The sequence below is a fragment of the Vombatus ursinus genome, unplaced genomic scaffold, assembly GCF_900497805.2.
Source record: "Vombatus ursinus unplaced genomic scaffold, bare-nosed wombat genome assembly UNPS02014828.1, whole genome shotgun sequence".
Classification (NCBI taxonomy): Eukaryota; Metazoa; Chordata; class Mammalia; order Diprotodontia; family Vombatidae; genus Vombatus; species Vombatus ursinus.
In genome coordinates this window covers 2,545,281-2,568,004 of record NW_020954606.1, presented here as the reverse complement: position 1 = coordinate 2,568,004, position 22,724 = coordinate 2,545,281, and the positions used below count along the sequence as shown (strand labels likewise).

The 22,724-nt window shown below is 34.6% G+C and overlaps 1 protein-coding gene across 1 annotated transcript; it reads right to left on the bottom strand.

Annotated features, from left to right (window-relative positions):
• Positions 1–1,046: 1,046 nt before the first annotated feature.
• Positions 1,047–17,183, bottom strand: SPATA9 (spermatogenesis associated 9). Its single transcript, XM_027838485.1, has 5 exons — positions 17,123–17,183; positions 16,852–16,940; positions 14,824–15,051; positions 3,635–3,730; positions 1,047–1,352 (listed from the first exon to the last, which is right to left on the bottom strand). Exons 1-5 carry the CDS (start codon positions 17,181–17,183, stop codon positions 1,077–1,079), a joined length of 750 nt encoding a protein of 249 aa, XP_027694286.1. The 3' UTR covers positions 1,047–1,076.
• Between the last annotated feature and the right edge of the window lie 5,541 nt (positions 17,184–22,724).

Here is a 22,724-nt window from a genome sequence, read left to right as displayed (position 1 = left end):
CTACTTCATTTTTTCTTTTAAAGTTATAAAGTTAGTTAGTTTTATATATTTGATTACATGTAAGATTTGAACTTCATAATCATAATAGCTAACATTTAAATAGAACCTAGTGTATGTCAAACACTACACTAAGTGCTTCACAAGTATGATATAATTTGACCTTCACAGCAACTCTAGGAGGTAGGTGCTAATATACCAATTTTACAGATGAGGGAACTGAGGTAAACAGACTCACAAGTTAAATGGCTCTCCCAGTAAATCTAATAAATGGATTTAAATCCAGTAAATGACTTGCCCAGTAAATCCAGTCTCATACACTTACTCCCTATATGAATCAATCAGGGTCATGTAGGTAGTGAGTTATAACATTGGGTTTAAACTCAGGTTTTCCTGACTATAGGTCTAGCCCTCTATACACTGTGTCATCTAGCTACCATAAAGTTGTGTATACAAATAAACTTATCTATACAAATTAAAATTGTAAATGTAATATTTTATAATTAAATAGTATGACTACCCAAGAATCTCAAGTGTTTGCATCTAGGTTTTTCAGATTGAGAAAGTGAGGCAGAAAGTAATTATTTATGGCAAAATAGTCTTGGACTATGAAGCTTGTGAATACTCATATACTCATTGTCTTTATAAAAAGGATTATGGGGGATTTTGTTAGTTTATAAAACTCCATTAAAATTTTTAAAAATAATTTCAGTTATTAGAAAGATATTCAAAAGAGATTTCAAAAATATAAATTTATTGTAAAAGGCCCCACAGTCAAGGCTGTGCTATAATAACACACACAATCTACCAAATTAATATTGATTTGTTAAAGTGAAGATGTACACTGATTTATATATCTATGTTATTTTCTCTTTTTTGTGCTGAAAACCACTTATACATATGTATAAAACAGTTCAGTTTATTTTTCTTCTACATAGCACCAGAGAATGACATTTTGTAGCAATTGTTTTGTTTATAAGTAGGGTATTCAATATACCTACATTTTTTCCATTTTCAGATTAAATATACCTTCAGATAGCATTTAAGCTCCATTTTAAAAAGTCATTTTTGTATTCATATTATTCATTCATTTCAGTTGATTGGTCAAATACAGAATGTAATACTTGAATCCTGTCACTCAACTTAATATCAGGAAGCTTAATATCAGAGAGGAGAACAGTGTTTGGGTTCTCCGGCAGAGATCTATAAGGTTTAGCTATGATTTCATGTTCACAAAACGCAGGCTCAGAAAAGGCTTTTCTAACTTCAAAACTATCCTTTTTGTTTTGCCTTATGGACTCTTCTTCTTGAAAAATATTCTTCACCTTCTCCAGCAATGCATTAATACACACTGTCTATGTAATAAAAAGAAAAATCTATTTTACTTTTAAATAATATTTTCTTTTAAAGTTAGCAATCTATGTATTCCAATAACAACTTCAGAATTTATGCTTTCATGATTTGTTAAAGAAAATATTTTCTAAGGATTGAATTAGCTTCCCAACCAATACTATAAAGTAGAATTCTTTATAACACCTTTGGAATTTTCTGCATATAGGTAATAACTGTCTAGTTTACAGTACCATAATTTGAAAAGAATATAGATCATTTGGAGAAGAATTCAGTAAGACAAGAGAACAGTAATTTCCAGCCCCAATTTTTGTGGTACCCCAGACTCATTATCTCAAAGAATATCACTAAAATTCTTTTAAAATTATTTTAATCCATTTATCCCCTCCAACTCCTGAAGTCTCACTCACAAATAAATTTATTCTATATGGCACTTTTATCAGCAAGTATGTATGAAATAAAAAATGTTAGTTTTAACAATTTTGAAAAAGTTGGGAAACACAGTATAGTACAACATCCAAATGAAACCTAAGTACTTGTAGAGTACAGCAAGTATTCAAGGAAATTAACAATTCAACTCAATTCAACAAGAATTTTTTAAGCAACTTAAACTCTGAAAGGGACTATTCTATCACATAGAGCTACAACGATATAAAGAATGGTCCCTGCCTTCAAGGAGCTGAAATTATACCTGGGAAGCTGCATATAAACAGATAAACAAATGGCAAATAGCAAGATCTAGTCCATGAGAATCTGGAAGGCCCAAACCAGTACAGCTAGGAAAAGGCTATGAACTTACTGAAGTTTTTGTAAGATAGCTTATGAACAATTAGACGGAAAGTGAGATAAGAAGATTTAATTGTTTTTTAACCTGGGTAATACTTTGACAACATGATTAAAAATTGTGGCATTTTACCTCAGAATGTTTGTGGGTTAAAGGCAAACATTTTTAAGTAAACCTTAAGTCCATACAACATACTTATTTTGGGTTAGGTGTACTTAGGTGAGAGACCTGCTTGCAGCCCATTTGCAGGGGCATATGGTCTCATTCCATTGATTGATAGTACTGGGACTTAGATGGAAATAGGGGATTTAGGAATATGATAACAGGTAAGGCCACAGGTTAAATAAAGGGTTAGTTTTAGTTAGTTCATAGACTACAGAAATCATTGATTTCAAGAGCAAGAAAGGCTTTAGAGATCATTTAGTACACCTCCCCCAATTTTACAGTTGAAGAAACTGAGGCCTAAAGACGTAAAAGGGTTTGCCCAAAGTTACACTAATTGATAACAAAACCAGGATTACAGTCAAGGTCTCCTGACCCCCAATTCCCCATCTGAATGTCATCCTATGCCATTTTGGGTTGGAATAGATAGCCCAGTATATCTTTTCCAGATTTGTTTTCCACAATTCTTGGATTTTTAGGTTCGATGCAGAGAAGGAACACCATTCCCCAACCCCATAAAACAAATGGCATAATAGATAGCCTGGGAATTGTATCGACTGATGAATTATGTGGCCGTGGACAAGTAATTTCATCTCTCTGGACCTCAGTTCCTAATCTTTAAAAGGAGAAGATTAAACTAGATTATATCTAAAGTCACTTCTAGCTCTATCATACAATGTTTCTACTGATTCACAAGTCAAGGTTAATGAGACTATAGATTAAAAAGGTAGATATCATACTCTCCTAGGTTGTATTTTATATGCAAAAGCTTTTAATAAGATATTCAATTCCATTTTCTATCCATTAAATAAAAGAAGCTTTTAGAGTTGTCTTGATTATCCAAAGTATTGAGGAAACTCTGGTTAATTAAACAATGACAGCTTCTTTTATCTTTTATGAATTGATATTGGGGATACTGTACTATAGTGCAATTTCAATGTTAGAGGAAACATTTAAATAATATCAGGTCTCTAGAAATTGCCTTTGATAAGACTACTTCAGCATTCTTATTTTCTTTCAGTATACTTTAGATAATATAGATGTTTAATTAATTAAGATTTGGCTAACAGACGTTCTACTGTACTATAATTAGGTTGGTATGAAAATAGGGCCATTCTTTCTTGCAGTGTGACAATTGGATGAATGCCTAGGTATGTAATACTTATTCTCAAAAAGGCATTTATTCTGGCTAATCAAGGTTGAAATTCCACCCAAATGCTATGCATATTCTAAGTTTAACATACCATTTGATCTTTATGAAAAAATAAGATGGGTATTCACCTTATCTTTTCACCATTACATGAAAGAACTATTGCACTTGGAAGTATTTTATTAACCTACCAAGTAAATTAGTGTTGCATAAGATGCATATATTATGCTTGCAAAGGCAGTTTTTGCTGGAAAGGAGATTACATCTAACAAAGAACCCTTTCTGACCTGTAGGAAAAGGGGAAAAAAAAGTAAGTTTTTTTCTTTTTCTTTCTTTTAAAAAAGTTGACACTTAAAAAATTTAAGCCTTATGTGGAGTGTAAAATGAGGCTTTATCATTTACTCCTAGAAAAAGCAAGATTCTACCAGAAAAGAAGACATTCAGTTGGGATATATATATATAGATATATGTTAAGTGCTTTGCAAGCCTTAAGCACTCTCCCTATGTGCTTTATGTGTCAGTTACTATTATTATTTTAAGTTGATTGGCTGGAACCCAGAAGGCATTTTCCCCTGGAAACATTGTAATAAATAATGATTAGGTCTTAAGCTAGTGCACAAAAGGTCTTTTAACCTATAATGCAGCTATGTTAATATTACTGGGCTGAGTTCTGGATCTTGGAAGTGCAGGGAGAGAGGCATGCAATATAGGAGATGAAGAGGAAGAGTTGTCTCCTTTACCAGGGCCATCCCTAGGCAAAATTTTGAAACAGAAAAAGTTTGCCTTTGGAATACTCATACCTTTTTTTTTTTTTTTTTATAATCCCATCTAATGCCCTTCTAGTGTCTTTTCCAGGTCCATAGATACCCAGACCTACCATGCCCAACAAATAGTAAATTCCTGCCCCTCCCTCAAAACAAAGGGGTGGGAATGCTCCTGTGTTTAGTGGCCACTGGGATTAATCGCCTAGATGTCTAGAAAAAGCCATGGATTGAATGAAATTCCACTTATGTGAGAATGACTGATATCCCCCCAAATCCTCCAGAAGGCATTTGCATTTAAAAGAGATTCCTTTTAATTCAAATGGTTTTTCATTGATGAACTTTCCTGTAGTCCCACAAAGGTATATAGATATAGTATGCCCAGTTTTTTAACAAGCTACTTACAAAACTTTTCACAATATCCTTACGGAAAAGAGAAAAATACATGGCCTGAATGTTAGGTAGGTACAGTAAAAATCCAGAGATGAATGAATGCCGTCAGTCAATAAGTGGTGATGAAAGGCTTAATGTCAACTTGAAGAAAAGTGTCCAGTAGAGTGCTATACCTAGTATTGTCCTTGGCCTATTCTAGTCAACATTTTTGTCAGTCTTAGAGGGAAATTATATCCTACTTGACCTTCTTGAAACCAGTCTCTTCCTTTCCTTCTATTCATCCTCCATAAGATTGCCAAAAATGATTTTACTAAATTGTAGGGCTGATTGTTACTACCTTGGCTCAAGATACTTCAGTGGCTTCCCTTTGCCTTTAGGGTTTTAAATTTCCTCTGCTTAGCATTTATCCCCTTCATATTCTAGATCCAGCCTGCTTCAGGGGACTGATTACTCATTACCCTTCCTCAGGCACTTTATATAGTCAAACTAACCTATTTGCTATTCTCTATACTTGATATTCCATCTCCAACCTCTATGCCAGGGTAGCAAAGGGCTACCCTGATGTCTAGAATGCCCTCCCTCCTCACTTTCACCCAGAGCTCATTTTAAGGGTCTAGTTAAATGCTACCTTCTTTGGTGATTGAACCAGATGACCTCTGAAATCCCTTTCAGCCCTAACATTCCATGATTCTATGAACTCACAGATTCTCTAAAAGCTCCATGATTTTTCACAATGGGCTCTTATGGCAGCAGCACTGGGGACAGGGGTCATGGATTGAGGACCATGCTTATCTGTGTATTGGTTATTTGTAAGCTAGGGAGTAGGAGAGAAATAGATAAAATATTGCTAGAAGAGACTATGAAATTACTTGGGACTTAATAGAACTGTGAGAAACATGGTTCAGTCACTCCTTGGTAGGGTTAGGGGTTTAGCCCAAGCGTGCAGCCACAACTCACTGCTCTCCTAGAAACATACCATGTGGAGTTGTTCCATCCTCCCTTAAGAAACAAAACTTAAACTGAAATGACCAAAGGGACATTTATTTATTGACAATTCTTGCAAGAAGTGTGTGTGTGATACCCCCCAAAAAAGAAAAAGCAACATACACACACCCACAGATGGCAGAGCAAGCCTTTTATGCAGTTAATTCCTTCTTGTCTCTCCCTTCAGAGCCAGGATTGGTCCCTGGTCTTCTGGGTTACAATTTTCCTGATTCTTCCACTTCATAACATGTCCCTCCTCCTGCTAACATATGAAATGTGCCTAGTTCTGTGCTATTGCTCCCCTCTGGGTGGAGAAGTTAGTATTAATGAGGCCATTACGCATGCACACTCTAAAGCTTAACCTTTGTTCTTCTTCCAGCCTCTTTAACCAAACAACCAGTTTCATCCGTTTTCAGCTGGTTCTAGAACCTCTAAGCTACTTTTTCTCTCAATCTCCTTATATGGAAACATAATCGTTCCTTACCTCTCACAGGCCTATTATTTGGCAAACTGAAGTGAGATAAGATTTAACTGTATTTTATATTTAGTAAATTCTGTCTAATTGAGAAATTATTTGCACACTAGGCATTGTAATAACACATTATTCACTCTTCATGGGGAGGTATTTTACATTAGTGAATTTTCCAGATAAATAAAGCTTACTTCTCTCAATGACAAAACTTTGTTTACTCTAACTATTTTTCATGGAAATCTTTTGAAAACAGATTACATGTCATCTGGCTTTCTCAAGCACAAGATACCATCACTCTTTTCTTGATGACAGTATCATCTTTATGAATATTAAGTGTGTAATATTTCAGGTACTTTTTGGGCTGTACAGGACTCTTTTTGTACATATACTAAATGGTCCCAGACAACTGAGTTTTTATAATTCTTCAGTCTGCTTATCTTCCTCCTCTGAACCTGTTGCCTCATTTTACTCACAATTATGTAATTGAAAGCCCTAAGAATAGTTTTGCCTATATCAAGAGTGCCTCAGCTTTGGGACAGCTATATTCTGTAAAAATGTCTTTTTCAATCAAAATATATAAGTTTTTAGATGAAGTAATCCAAACTATCCATAGCCATATGAAAAAATAACTCACTAATGATGAGAAATGCAAATTGAAGCAATTTTGAGGTACTACCTCATACCTATTAAATTGGCTAATAGGACAAAAAAGGAAAATGACAAATATTGGAGGGGATGTGGGAAAAATGAGACATTAATGCACTATTGGTGGACTTGTGAACTGATTCAACCATTCTGCAAAGCAATTTGGAACTATGCCCAAAGGGCTATAAAACCATGCATGCTCTTTGACCTAGCAATTCCACTATTAGGTCTATATCCCAAAAGAGATAAAAAACAAAAAGGAAAAGGACCTATATGTACAAATATATTTATAGCAGCTTTTTTCTGGGGGCAAAGAATTAGTAATTGAGGGGATGCCTATTAGTTGAGGAATGACTGAACAAGTTGTGATATCCAATTATGATGGAATACTATTGTACTCTTAAGAAATAATAAGCAGGATGCTCTCAGAAGAACCTGAAAAAGCTTACATGAGCTGATGAAAAGTGAAATGTACCATGTACAAAGTAATAGCAATATTGTAACATGATCAGTTGTGAATGACTTAGCTATTCTCAGCAATACAATGATCCTAGAGAACTCTGAAGAACCTTATGATGAAAAAACGCTATCCATCACCAGAGAAAGAACTGATGGTGTCTGAATACAGATTGAAGCATAGTTTTTTTTTTACTTTCTTAATTTTCTTGAGTTTTTTTTTTTTGTCTATGTTTTCTTTTACAACATGGCTGTTATGAATATGTTTTGCGTGACTGCACATGTATAACCTATATAGAATTGCTTGCCTTCTCAGTGGGAGAGGAAGGATGGAGAGGAAGGAAAGGAGAGAATCTGGAACTCAAAGTTTTTAAAATGGATGTTGAAAATTGTTTTTACATGTAACTGAGGGAAAAGAAAATACTAAATTTTTAAAAATACTAAAAAAAAAAAGAAAAAAAAGAAAATGTCTTTTTTAGATATTTCCAGGTGATGACTTTTTCTAGACTACTAAAGTGGACAAAAGTCAGACTTTTGGAAAAATTTTAAATTGTCCAGAAACTCCAAGTTTTCCATTTGAAAAATTTTTAATCAAGCCCTGTTGGTGGTGCTACTCTGCATCTTGGAAAAAAAAACTTTTCATTGTTCAAATTAATACTATCATTCTTAACTGAATTATATACATTTTCAGTTGAACAAATAACAATCACAGCATTTCTAGTATATTAGAGATCTGAGAATGACAAAGAAGAACATTAACTGTAGATGGCTATTAAACTTCAAAAAATGTCAGGTTTTGTGGAACCCACAAAAGGTACAAAGAACAACAGTGAAAAGGCCAGCAGAATAATGGCCTGCAAGTTGTCTCTAATTTCCAGGAACAGTCTCTATTTTGGCATCCTATTTCTGGCTCAGTCTAACTACTGGAATGCTTTCTGTTTTAGGGACTTTTTAAAATTCCTGAATGGAAGTCTTCTGTTCCACTGGCTACTATTATAGCTATGAGATTAAACATCAGCATTTTAGGTGTCAGTGAACTTAAATGAAAGGCATGCCTGAATTTAATTCAAGTGATCAGTACATATACTACAGTAGGCAAGTATTCCTTAGAAGAAATGGAGTAGCCCTCATAGTCGATAACAGGGTGAGAAAAACAGTACTGAGGTAGAATCTCAAAAATGACAGAATAATATATGTTTAAATCCAAGGCAAAACATTCCATTGATGCTAAAGGAGCCAAAGCTGATCAGTTGTGTGAAAACCTACAGCGTCTTCTAGAAACAACAAAAAAAGATGTCATGTTCATTACAGGGGATTGGAATGATAAAAGGAAACCAAAAGATAATTGGAATCACAGGCAAATTTGGCCTTGGAGTACAGTATGAAGCATAGTAGAGACTGATAGAGTTTTGTAAAGATAACTCTCTGGTCATAGCAAACACTCTTTTTTGACAGCCCAAAAGGCAACTCTACACATGGACATCACCAGATGGTCAATATCGAAATCAGATTGATTATATACTTTGCAGCAAAGGTGAAGAAGCTCTATATAGACAATTAAAACAAGACTTAGGGCTGACTATGGCCTAGATCATGAGCTTCGTATTGCAAAATTCAGACTTAAATTTAATAGAATAGGGAAAACCATCAGAAAGTATGAGTATGACCCAAATAACATCCCTTATAAATATGAAGTAGAAGTGATGAAAATAGATATAAGGAATTAAATCTGGTAGAGTGCCTGAAGAACTGTACAGAGGTTCACAATATTGTAAGGAGGCAGCAACAAAAAACATCCCAAAGAAAAAGAAGAGCAAGAAAGCAAAATGGTTCTTTGATGAAGGTTTACAAATAGCTGAGGAAAGGAAAATGAAAGGTAAAGGAGAAAGAGAAAAATATACCTGATTGAATTCAGAATTCCAGAGAATAGCAAGGAGAAATAAGAAGTAAATGAACAATGCAAAGAAATAAAAGAAAATGATAGGATAGGGAAGACAAGAGCTCTCTTCAAGAAAATCAGAGATACATTTCCTGCAAAAATGGGCATAATAAAAGACAAAAATGGTAGGGACTTAACAGAAGTAGAAGAGATTAAGAAGAGGTAGCAAGAATACACAGAACTATAGAAGAAAGATCTTAACATCACTAATAACCATGAAGGTGTGGTTAATGATCTAGAGCCAGAAATCCTGGAGAATGAAGTCAAGTGGGCTTAGGAAGCATTGCTAACAATAAGGCTAGTGGAGGTGAGGGAATTCCAGCTGAGCTATTTAAAATCTTAAAAGATGATGTGCTACAGTCAGTATGTCAGCAAATTTAGAAAGCTCAACAGGCCACTGGATTGGAAAAGATCAGTTTATGTCCCAATCCTAAAGAAGGACAATGCTAAAAAACATTCAAATTAGTGAACAATTGTGCTCATTTCACATGTCAGCAAAGTTTGGCTTAAGATTCTGCCAGCTAGGCTTCAGCAATATGTGACCCAAAAATTAGCAGAAGAGAGGCTGATTTTCGAAGAGGCAGAGGAACAAGAAACTAAATTGCCAACATTTGCTGGATTATGGAGAAAGCAAAGGAGTTCCAGAGAAATATCTACTTCTGCTTCATTGACTACACTAAAGCCTTTGATTGTGTGGATCATAACAAAATGTGGCAAGTCCTCAAAGAGATAAGAATACCAGATCAACTTAATTGTGTCTTGAGGAACCTGTATGGGAGTCAAGAAGCAACAGTTAGAACCAAAGAGGAAACAACTGATTGGGTGAAGATTGGAAAAGGAGTATGACAAGAATTTATATTGTTACATTATTTAACTTACATGCAGAGTACATCATGCGAAATGCCAGGTTGGTTGAATCAAAAGCCAGAGTTAAGATTTCCAGGAGAAATATCAAAAATCTCAGCTATGCAGATGATACCACTCAGATGGCAGAAAGTAAAAAAGAATTAAGAAGCTCTTGATGATGGGGAAAGAGGAAAGTATAAAAGCTGGCTTGGATTTTAACATAAAAAACTAAGATTTTGACAACTGTTTCCATCACTTCCTGGCAAACAGAAGGAGAAAAAATGGAAACAGTGTCAGATTTTATATTCTTGGGCTCAAAGATCACTGCATACAGTGACTGCAGCCATGAAATTAAAAGACACTTGCTTCTTGGAAGGAAAGCTATGGCAAATCTGGACAGCATACTAAAAAGCAAACACATCACCTTGTCAACAAAGGTGCATATAGTAAAAACTATGGTTTTTCCAGTAGCAATGTATGGCTGAGAGAGTTACATTATAAGGAAAGCTGAGCACCACAGAATTGATGCTTTTGAATTGTGGTGCTGGAGATGACTTTTGATAGTCTCTTAGACAGCCAGGAGATCAAATCAGTCAATACTTAGAAGAAATTAATTCAGACTATTCACTGGAAGGTCAAATACTGAAGCTGAAACTTAAATACTTTGACCATATAATGAGAAGACAGGACTCAGTGGAAAAGACCGATGTTGGGAAAGATTGAAGTCAAAAGGAGAAAGATACAGTAGAGAATGAGATGGATAGTATCATGGAAGCAATGAACATGATCTTGGACAGACTTCAGGAGATTGTTGAGGATAGGAGGCCTGGTGTACTACAGTTCATGGAGTAATGAAGAGTCAGACACAACTGAATAACTCAACAACAACAAATACCTATGAGCAGGACAAAGAAGAAGAAAACAAGACAAAAAGTTTTTTTTTCTTTTTCTTTCTCTCCCTAGGATTAGTACTAAGCAAATCAAACTCTAATTAAGGAGGAAAAAATATTTAAAGCTGTTTTTGAGATGGCAAAGAATGAGATTCTGAGAAAGTTCCTATTCTTTGGGGAATGGCTGAGCAAGCTATAGTATATGAATGTGATAGAATACTATTGTATAGTAAGAAATGATTGGGGCAGCTAGGTGGCGCAGTGGATAGAGCACAGGCCCTGAAGTCAGGATGACCTGAGTTCAAATGCGGTCTCAGACCAAACACTTGACATGTACTAGCTGTGTGACCTTGGGCAAGTCACTTAACCCCGATTGCTTCACCGAAAAAAAAAAAAGAAAAAGAAATGATGAAGGGGATAGTTTCAGAGAAACTTTGGAAGGCTTGTATGAACTGAGGCACAGTGAAATGAACCAGGAGAACAATATGAAAAAGAAAAACAACATTGAAAGTATTAGGAATCTGATTGATGTAGTCATCAGTCACCATTCTATAGGAAAAATGATAAAAAATGCTACCCCCTTCCTGATAGAGATGAAGGACTCAAAGTGCATAATAGACATCTATTTTTTTTTTTTGGACATGGCCAAAGGAAAAATTGGTTTGCTTGACTATACACATTTGCAACAAGGGTTTTGTTTTGCTTTCATTCTTGAGGGAGGGAAGGTGGAAGAGAGAAAACGTAGATTTTCATTGTTTGAAAAAATAAAATACAATTTTTTAAAATACCAAAAAAAGTTTCTCTTCCAGCACATATTATACTAAAGAATGAAATAAAAGAAGTACCCCTTTGAATACTCCAGCCTACCAGTTGTTGTTGTGAGCTCCATAGCTCAAGCATTGTCTCTTATATATGCTAAGTAAAAGTATGTAAAACTCAAATAAGAGTGTATTTGATGCTCAGATTTTCCTGTTGCTTTCACTGAATAAAGAACTAAAACATCTATCACTGTTTTAACCTAATATGCAATAAATACAAAAGCCAGAGAGATTTAAAATAAATTACTTATGCATATATTTTTGTTTAATCTCTTTAAAACAATTTTGCATCAGTTTTTTTTAAGAAATGTCAAACGTCAATCAGTGGGACAGAATTAAGCAAAATAAACATACTAGCATAGTGTTTGATTAACCCAAAGACCCCAGCTACTGAGGGATGAAAAATTTGACAAAAACAATTGGGAAAACTGAACAGAGTTTGGCAGAAATTAGGTTTAGATCAACACCTCACACAATTTACCAACATAATCTACAAATGGATCCAAGATTTAGATATATGAATTACATTTACAAATGAATCAGAGGAGCAAGGAGGAAATTATCTTTTGGATCTATAGATTGAGGAGAATTTCATTGCTGAACAAGTGATACAGAGTATCACACAAGATAAACCTGGAAATTTTGATTACATAAAGTTTAAAAATTTTTGCACAAAGAAAACTAATGTAGTAAAAATTAGAAGGTAACTGGGAAAAAAATCTTTGCAACAAGGGTCTCTGATAAAGGTCTCATTTCCAAGATAGATGAGGAACTGATTCAAATTTATAAGACTAAGAGCTATTCCCCAATTGATAAATGATCAAAGAATATGAATAGGCAGTTTTCAAAAGAAAAAAAAAACCCAAGCTATCAACAATCATGAAGTAGAGGTTTAATCACTAATAACTAGAGAAATGCAAATTAAAATAACTTTGAGGTTCTTCCTCTTAGCTATCAAAATGGCAAAGATGCCAAAAGAGGAAAATAACAAGTGTTGGAGGGACTATAGGAAAACAGATATATTTAGTCACTGTTAGTGGAGCTGTATTGATCCAGTCATGCTAGAAAACAATTTGGAACCATGCTCAGAAAGTGACCAAAGTGTGCATACACTTTGAATCAGCTAACAGATCTATACTTGCAAAGAAATAAAAGAGAAAAAGAATATATATGTACAAAACTATGCTAGCTCTTTTCATGGTAGCACAAAATTGAAAACTAAGGGGATGTCCTCCTATTAGACAACAGCTAAACAAATTGTGAGATATGAATGTAATGGAATATTATTGTGTCATAAGAAATAACAAAATAAACAATTTCACAGGAAACTGAGAAGAGCTTTCAAACTGATGCAGAGTGAAGGAAGCTGAGCTAGGAGGACAATTTATACAGTAATAGCAACATTACTGAGAAAACAACTTTGAAAGTTGTGTTAAGTACTTTAGAATATAATGATAAACCATTAGTTCAGAAGAATAAAGATGAAACATGCAACTCGCCTCCTGACAGGTGACCTTAAGTTGCAGAAAATGATAACTATATATCATTTTGGACATGGCTAATATGGGAATTTCTTTTGCTGTTCTATGTAGAAATATATTGAGAGATTGGGGGGGCGTTGTTCAATAGACAGGGGTAGTGGGAGGGTCTTTTAATAAAAAATGTTTAAAATTTTAAAAAATTTAAAAGGGGAAACTTATGGATTATAATCAAAGACTTGGAAAAAAGTATCATCATCAAAGATATGCTTAATGCCTAATGTGATAAAATTGTGGTTTCATGATGCAGAATTAAAGAACATATGTCCAAAAGAAGGAAATATTAAAGAAAAATTAAGTTAGATTTGAAAGAAACCAGAAAATCAAAAAAGAGATACTGTATATTACTTAATTTTCAATTCATCTATATGGCTATATTCTAGAAAAAATATAAAGGACTTTTTAATTTTAAAAAGATCAATTTCTAGCCCTGTCTCTCCAATTATCAAGTTACCTACTTATATTCACCAATGTTCATGCCTGAAACACATAGCTAAGGGACAGATGTACTTGTGTTCCCAATAGTACTATTGGCCCTAAAATTGTTAAGTATAGGAGACATAGTACAAAGCAGTCATTTTAGGCTGTGGAGACACTGTGGACCTACCATATAACTCTTACATAGTTTGGGGGTTTACTAGATCTTCTTTAGTTTTTCCTTGGGGCTAAGGCAGATATTTAAAATCCCTGGGGAGGAATGAGTTGGTTCTGGGACTCTGGCCAGCATTTGGAACCCCGGGATTTGCATGGTGGGGAGGGGTCTTGGGTTGTCTAGGTTAAACTGAACATTTTAGAAGTCAATAGACACCAGGTCCTAGCAAACTAGCACTTCTGGATGGCTTGTGACATATCATGTATTCCCAAAACACACACACACAAAAAATGGAGGTGGGGGGAAACCTCACTTTGCATTTTAACATGACCTCATTTATAACTTCTTTGGCACTTTAAAAAAAAAAAAAAGAGCACCATAACAGTACTCTCAGTTTACAGGACTGCAGTATGCCTAGTCATCTACATTCCTAGGACACTAAAGCCAACTGTAAAAGGGATTATTGGCATGAGAAATTAAATTTAACTCCACAGGGGGCTAGTTTTATACTGAGCCATTCTGTACATCTTATTGATGTATGCTAGCTTTGGACAGCACCTAGTTGACCTAGCCTTTTTTACAATTCTCCAAATGTGACACCCTACTCTATTTATACAACTAGGATGAAAGACCCTAAGCATATCCTTACAGCAAAATATGGTCAGCATTTTCTCACCTTCTTCCCCTACTCCCTCCCCAGATACTGTGTATACTTTAAGAAAAAAATAAAAGAAAAGAGAGCAAAACTTTTTTTAAAGCCTTGCTGCTTAATTCTTTGAGATTTGAGGTTTGTGCTAATTTACATGCTTGTTTTAAGGAGGCATCCATAGACCTGTTTCTCATATATTCATTATTTTCCCCCTTCATGATACTTGAGAACAAATTGCATGGGATGAAAGGTCCTAGCAAATCCATTTCTTACCAAAAAATATCAGCTTTGCACCTAAGAACTTAAATGAAATGCATACTCATTTTTTTCCAAATATTTTAAAGAATCAATTTTTTTTAAAAAAATTTATTGTCATTTAAACGTTCATTTCTCTTACCTGAACTTTATACAGAGGTTGCTTTGGAGTGTTTACATCCCTCAGCAGACGATGCGATATGTTCTTTAGTTCTAAAAGCCTATGGGTAAGTTGAGGCTGCAAAAGTTTGGCAACTGATTTTGATGATCTGGATATCTTATATAATCCTTGGAGCACTGCTCCTGCATGTATCCTAGCTAGAGTGATAGCCATTCTTGTTTTGGATGTTGTCGGGGCCACATCTGTTTTCTGAAAAACAAACCTTTGAAAAGTGACTGGCATATGATCCGAAAGCTCCTTGAGGCTGACACTAGATTTTGTACAACTTTGTATCCCCATAATTCCCTGTATATGATAATATCTGTTGGATAAATGACAAACCCCACCAGTTACAAAGATTTGTGATTGAATTACATGGAATCTTCCAGTGTGGATTGGAAACACCCTCTACCAACAAGAAACCCTCTATGACTTAGCAAATGAGTCTTAATCTGTAGCATGAAGAGGTTAAGTGGTTTGCCCAGTGTCATGTAACTGGTGGGTTGGTGGGGTTGGAATTTAAACCCAGGTCTTCCTAACTTCAAGCCCAGACTCTATCCACTACTCCAAACTAAATTATAAAACAAGAATATCGTGAATCAGATATATTTTGGCGTCACCAGAACATGTTATATCATGATGTATGTTATAATGGTACATTGTTGGCCCTACTTGGAGTGAGGACGAGTTGGCTTCAAATCCTGCCCCCTACAATTATTGGCTTTATAACCCTGGACAGGTCATGATTCCTTTTCCTCATCTGTAAAATGAGGGAGTCAGGCTCCATGGCTTCTAAGCTCTTTTCCAGCTCTAAAGATATGCTTCTTTGATTTCTAATAGAAAATGAACCCCTAGAAATCACTTAGTATTGCTTTACTTCATTCTAACCAATGAAACAAAATGAGCCATTTCTCAGTTAATTTTTGATGTTATCCCTATACTTTAAGTATTTGAATTTTTAAAAAGTCAATACAAATTAATACCTCTGCATCACGTAGATATGTCTATGTAAGTTTATTTAGTAGCCTAATATGCTGAAATGTTTACTTTAAATGTCTCAACATGAATTTTGGCATTATTACAGATGGTTAAGGTGCTAGTGGGATATTATCAAGTAAATGGATGATTTTTAAAGAATATTTTTTTCCAAACTATGGCAAAGCCTTCTCCACTCTAGAGTATGAACCTTTCTGGCAAATCAGATTATTTACCTCTCATAAATAAGCTATCTTTCTTCCTGGCCAGTGTAAGACAATTATTGGCCCACATTTCTCTTCCAAACCCCTTCATTTACTCAGAGGGTTCCATACTAACATCTAAAGTCTCTTGATTGTAAGTCTTTCAACACCTTTCCACATTGTTTTTTGTCTTTTCTTTTTTTTTTTTTAACTCCAGTGCTTAGCACAGTGCCTGGCACATAGTGGTGCTAATAAATATGTATTGACTGACTGGGTAATATATGCCCACAACATCTATCTTTTTCTTTCTTATTATTTTTCCTATCACATTTGCTTTAATTCAAGTAAGCTTTATTTGGAGTATATGTAGATGCATTTTTATTTTATATTAATTAAATCTTAAGTGAACTGTAAAATTTGCTTTGAAGACAGTGAAAAATTTCCTATCCTGTTTTACATTGTCATCTATATCATGTTGATTTCTCTTAACCATAACAAACAGAACCACAGGAGCCATTTCCTTCTTGAACTTTGATTGATTTGCCTTGGATCAAATTCCTAACATTTGTATGTTGTTTTTGGTTTCTTTTTCTAGGCCCCTGACCTTATCTTCTTTCCTTAGGCTGGAATCCTTATAGCACCCTAAAATTTAGGGAGTCTTTTATGAGCTAAAATTTGCAACATTTTTGCCTTATATTTGAACTATCACTCTTTCTTGTGTCTTTATGCATTCAACCTCAAGATCAAGAATTCAACAAGTGGTAGGAAAAATACAACATTCATTTGTTTGTTGAAAAGAAGATCTCTTTTCAAAATTAGAAAGTCACGTTACCTGGTTTGACTGTGATAATCTTAATACGCTGGGGAATTCATCCTTAAACTCGTCTACAAGGTCCATGACTGCTTTCTGTAATCCCTCAACTGAGAGATGAAAAGAAGCCAGAAAAATATCTTAACTAAAAATATACTCCCCAACACATTCCCAAAGAACGCAACATATATAAGTGGGAACTCCTTGGAGACTGAGGAAATAAGAAAGTCTTGAGGAATTTTTATCCCAATTTCCCACATCCCCACTCCCATTTGAACAAGATTGTGTATACTTTTTCCAGAAAAGCTCTTCACTACTTGGCCACATATCCAACCAACGCGTTTGATTGGCATGATGAATCCCTGCTTGTACTCCTAATTCTTCTGAATTAGGTTCTCCTGCAGCCCTAGGCAATGTTTGTCCAACTCAATCTGTAGGCAGGAATGAAGGTAGCCTTCCTACTCAAGAAAGCAGTGAAGGCCCAGAACCTGTGGTTGACTACCAGAATCATTTTCTATGGAACAATGGGCCTCTTGTGAACTTGTTACAGAATCTTCTGAAATCACAATAGTAAGGACAGGGATTGTAGAGGTGCTTGTGAGCAGAACAGAGTGAGAGCTCAAATCATCAAGCACTGATGAGCTATGGGAAATAAGACAACTGTCCTGTGCTCTACAGGGATGCCTGAATTAGTGAATCCTCTAGTAACAAAGTTTCTTTGTAAGGAAATTTGCCAGTACTCTTTAAAAAAAAATACCTTTCTCAACCATGGGAAACAGAGGTACCTATTAATCATATTGGCATGTGTTGGTATTCTTTCCATCATTACCAATTGGATTCTTTCCATACCTTCTCAAATATGTCCCATTTTTATCCATATCTTTCTGTATATTCTCCATAAAGTAAGCACCCAACTCAATGGAGGTCTTGTTCTGATTTTTTTTCATATTTAATGAGTACAAGCACAGATTGTCCAACTGTTGTTACTTGCTACATGATGGCTCACCTCCATTTTCAGTGTGTCATTGTTGACTGCAACCTAATTATAGACATAATCCATTTTTCCATTGCCTAGAAGAGATAATATGACCAAGAAAGATATCTCTAAACATAATTCCTATTTGTTTACACCCAGATCAAGGTAAAGAGGGCTTATCTTGGGCAAGGTTATGAAGTCTGAAGTTTATTTTCTATACTTTGAGAGTCCCCACTTCAGAATTAGAATAGGCAAAGAAGAAACAACGCTATCATTCTTTGCAGATGATACGATGGTATACTTAGAGAATCCTAGAAAATCAAGTAAAAAATTACTTGAAATAATAAACAGCTTAAGCAAAGTTGCAGGATATAAAATAAACCCACATAAATTATTGGAATTTCTATATATCACTATATAGCAAGAGATAGAAAGAGAAATTCCATTAAAAGTTACCGTAGACATCATAAAATATTTGGGAGTCTACCTGCCAAAACAAAACCAGGAACTATATGAACACAATTACAAAATGCTTTTCACACAAATAAAATCTGATCTAAATATGTTTAATAGGAAAGTATATGTAAAGCCTATATCAGATTGCATGGTGTCTTAGGGATGGGTGAGGGGAGGGAGAGAGAGAAAATTTAGAACTCAAAATCTTATGGAAGTGAATGTTGAAAACTAAAAATTAATCAGTTAATATAAAAAAAGAAAAAAGAAAGTCCCCACTTCAGTACTCCCTCCCTCTTTAGCTCACTTTATTCTCTCCCTTTTACCAAAAATTTTGATTACATAAAATTTAAGTTTTTGCACAAAAAACTCAATGTAGCTAAGATTAAAATAGTTAACTGGTGGGAAAATCTTCACAGCAAGTTTCTCTGATAAAGGTCTCATTTCTAAAGTATATAAGAAACTGATTCAAATTTATAAGAATGAGTCATTCCCAACTGACAAATGGTCAAAAGATAAGAACAAGTAATTCTCGGGGGAAGAAAGACAAGCTATGTATAGCCATATGAGAAAAATAAATTTGGAAAATTGATAACTAGAGAAATGCAAATTAAAACAACTCTGAAGTTTTAATTCATACCCATCAGATTGGCAGAGCTGACCAAAAAAAAAAAAATTTTTAAAAAGTAAAATGACCAATGATGGAAGGGCTAACGGGGGAAAGGCACATTAATACACCATATTCCCCCAAAGTTACTAAACTGTGATCTATCAATACAATTGCAAAACCTAGATGACCAATGTATCAGAGAAAGAGGAAATATACTCATATGTACAATAATATTTATACAAGCTCTTTTTATGTTAGAAAAGAATTGGAAACTAAAGGAATGCCCATCAATTGGTGAATGGTTGAAAAAATTATGGTATATGAAAAAATTTTTAAAAATTATTATATCATAAAAATGATGAAAGGGACAGGCTTTTTTTTAAAAATTTGGGAATAGGAATTGAAGCAGAGTGAAATGAAAAGTACTAGGAGAATAATTTATACTATAACAATAACATTGTAAAAATGAACAGACTTAAGAACTCTAATCAACTCAATGACTGATGATAAGGAATGCTATCCATCTCCTGATAGAGGTGGAGTACTAATTATGGAGAATGAAACACACTTTTGGATATAACCAATATGGGAATTAGTTTTTCTTGACTATGCATATTTATTACAAGGGTTTTATCTTTTTTTGTTTTATTTTCCTCAGGGGAGAGAGATGGAAGAGAAAACAAATGCTTATTAGTTGAAAACAATTAATTTTTAAAAGTACATTAAAAAAAATTCTTCCCCTAGCCGCCTACTTGCAAAATGTACCTCATATATATGGAGTAACCTTTTATATTTACACTACCATATTTCACTGTACAGTTGTCACAGATTTTATGTCAAAGTTTTTTTGCAAAAAAAGTGAGGTGTGACCATTATGTGAGGCTTAAAAAAAAAGCTTTCACCAGTCTTCCACCAATTTTTCACTCACTGAAAATTATCTTTCTGTAGCACTGTTTCCATGCTGTTCAGAAAACACAATCACTTTCAGCTTGAAGCCCGCAAAATAGTTTTTTATATTTGCCCATAATCAGAAAGTAATAATTTGCATGTTAATGCATCACTGGCAGAAGAATTGTACAGTTTAGCTAACCAGGAAGATGCAAGTCTTACCATATCATGTGACTTACTCAAGGCAGCTTCACCTGCCAGCTGCTCCCCTCTTACCTAAGGCTCTTCACTGGATTGAATGACAATATCATTAGAACTGCAGCACTCTAAACAAAGCAAATTGATTTTCAGAAATATACTGACAATGCACAAGGCCCTCAAAGAGATAAATGTGTATCCATATGCCACCAGTGAATACATTGCTCCTCTGTTTACCTTTTAGGCAGCTTGATTAAGGTTATAAACCAATTTTTGAACTGGGGGGAAAAAACCGAGGGAGATGACGACGATTATGCGGTGAAATATGACATACAGGTCTTATTGTGGTATAGGATGTTGGTTTAAACTTCATTTTTGCTAAACTTACTTTCAAGTTTTATTGTACCTTAAGCTGTAACTGCCAAGATTAGTTTTATTGTGTCTAATTCGTGGATTGTATGACCCTTCTTATTATATGTATAAGAATATATTTGATTTTTAGGATTTTATAACTGTAGGTGTTATTTTTCCTCACTCTAGGGAATGTAAATGCTTGATAGATGATATATATTTATACATAGCCATACTGATAATTAATGTCTTTCTCTCCTTCCTTGGATCTCTGTAGATTGGAAGTTTATTCCCTCTCTACTACAGAGTCTGGGTTAGCATTCATATGTAGAATCTAAAGGGGAAAAAGCTCAAGTACTTCCATGAGACCTTTTATTCTCATTCTGAAAATAGTCAGGTAATTTAGGAAGCAGAACTCCTGGGTAAGATATATTAATTGGCTACTATCCCATATGCCTATGTAGTTTTAATTGCTTATTGCTTTTAATTGTGTAGTATTATAACTCCTGTCTTATCAGCATACACAACTCCCAAACAACCAGAAAAGAAAGTTCTCATTAACAAAGTACTTAGTGCTGTCAAATTCAATGTCAAAAACAGATAAGGTTTTATCAATGGAAATGATATTAAAGAAGATGCATTATGATGACTACACATGTAGAATCTATATCATATTGCTTGCCTTTTCAAGGTGGGGGGGAAGAGGAAGGGGCAGGAGGGAAAGAATTTGGAATTCAAATTTTTAGTTGCATGCCTAATTCATTGATCTTTGCATTCTCTATTTTATTGATGTAAGTGTTTAGAGATATAAATTTTCCCCTAAGTACTGCTTTGGCTGCATCCCATAAATTTTGCTATGTTGTCTCATTGTTGTCATTCTCTTTAATGAAATTATTGATTACTTCTATGATTTGTTCTTTGATCCACTCATTCTTTAGGATTACATTATTTAGGTTTTTAGCTATGTTTCCATGGCCTTTTGATTTGAAAAGGATGCATTTAATATTTCTGCTTTGCTGCATTTGGTTGTGAATTTTTTGTGCCCTAATATATGGTCAATTTTTTTGTAGTTACCATGTATTACTGATAAAAAAGATATTCCCTTCTATACCCATTCAGTTTTCTCCAGAGGTCTATCATATCTAACTTTTCACAAGTTGTATTCATCTACTTAAGTTCTTTCTTGTTTATTTTTGTTTAGATTTATCTAGCTCTGAGAGAGGAAAGTTGAGATCTCCTATGAGTATATTTTTACTGTGTATTTCCTCTTCTAACTCATTGAACTTTTCCTTTAAGAATTTGGAAGTTATACCATTTGGTGCATATATGTTTAGTACTAATATTACTTCATTGTCTATGGTACCTTTTAGTAAAATGTAGTTTCCTACTTATCTCATTTAATTTGATCTATTTTTGTATTTGCTTTGTCTGAGATCATGATTGCTACCCCTGCCTTTTTTACTTCAGCTGAGGCATAGTAGATTCTGCTCCAGCCCCTTACCTTAACTCTGTGGGTGTCTCTCTGTTTCAAGTGTGTTTCTTGTAAATAACATATTGTCAAATTCTAATTTTTACTCCACTGCTAGCTGCTTCCATCTTATGGGTGAGTTCATCCCATTCACATTTACAGTTATGATTACTATTGTGTATTTGTCTACATCCTATTTTTCCTGTTTATCTCTCTCTCTCTCTCTCTCTCTCTCTCTCTCTCTCTCTCTCTCTCTTTTTCTCCCTTTAGGCTGTCCCTCCTCAAAGCTCTATTTTGCTTCTGACCACTGCCTCCTCCAACCTGCCCTCCCTTCTATCACCTCCCTTCTCCTATTGCCCTCCCCCCTACTTTCCTGTAGGGAAAGACAGATTTCTATATCCAATTGAATGTGTATGTTAGTCCCTCTTTGAGCCAATTTTTATAAGAGTAAGGTTTAAGTGTTACCTGCCCCCCTCATCTTCTCTTCCACTGTAAAATGCTTCCTTTCATGCCTCTTTTATGTGAAATAATTTGCCACCATTTTACCTCTCTCTCCCTTCTTCTCTCAGTGCATCCTTCTTTCTCACCTCTTAATTTTATTTTATTTTATTTTTTGGATATCATCCCATCATAGTCAACTCACACCTGTGCCCTCTACATATACTCCTTCTAATTGTCCTAATGATGATGAAGTTCTTAGGAGTTACAAGTAAGGCCTTCCCTTACTGAATCCCTTATACTTTCTTTTTCAATTTTACATTTTATCCTCCTGAATCTTATATTTGAAAGCCAAACTTTATATTCAGCTCACATCTTTTCATCAAGAATGCTTGAAAGTCCTCTATTTCATTGAATATCCATTTTTCCCTCTGAAGGATTGTATTTAGTTTTTCTGAGTAGATTATTCTTGGTTGTAATCCTAGTTCCTTTGCCCTCCAGAATTTCACATT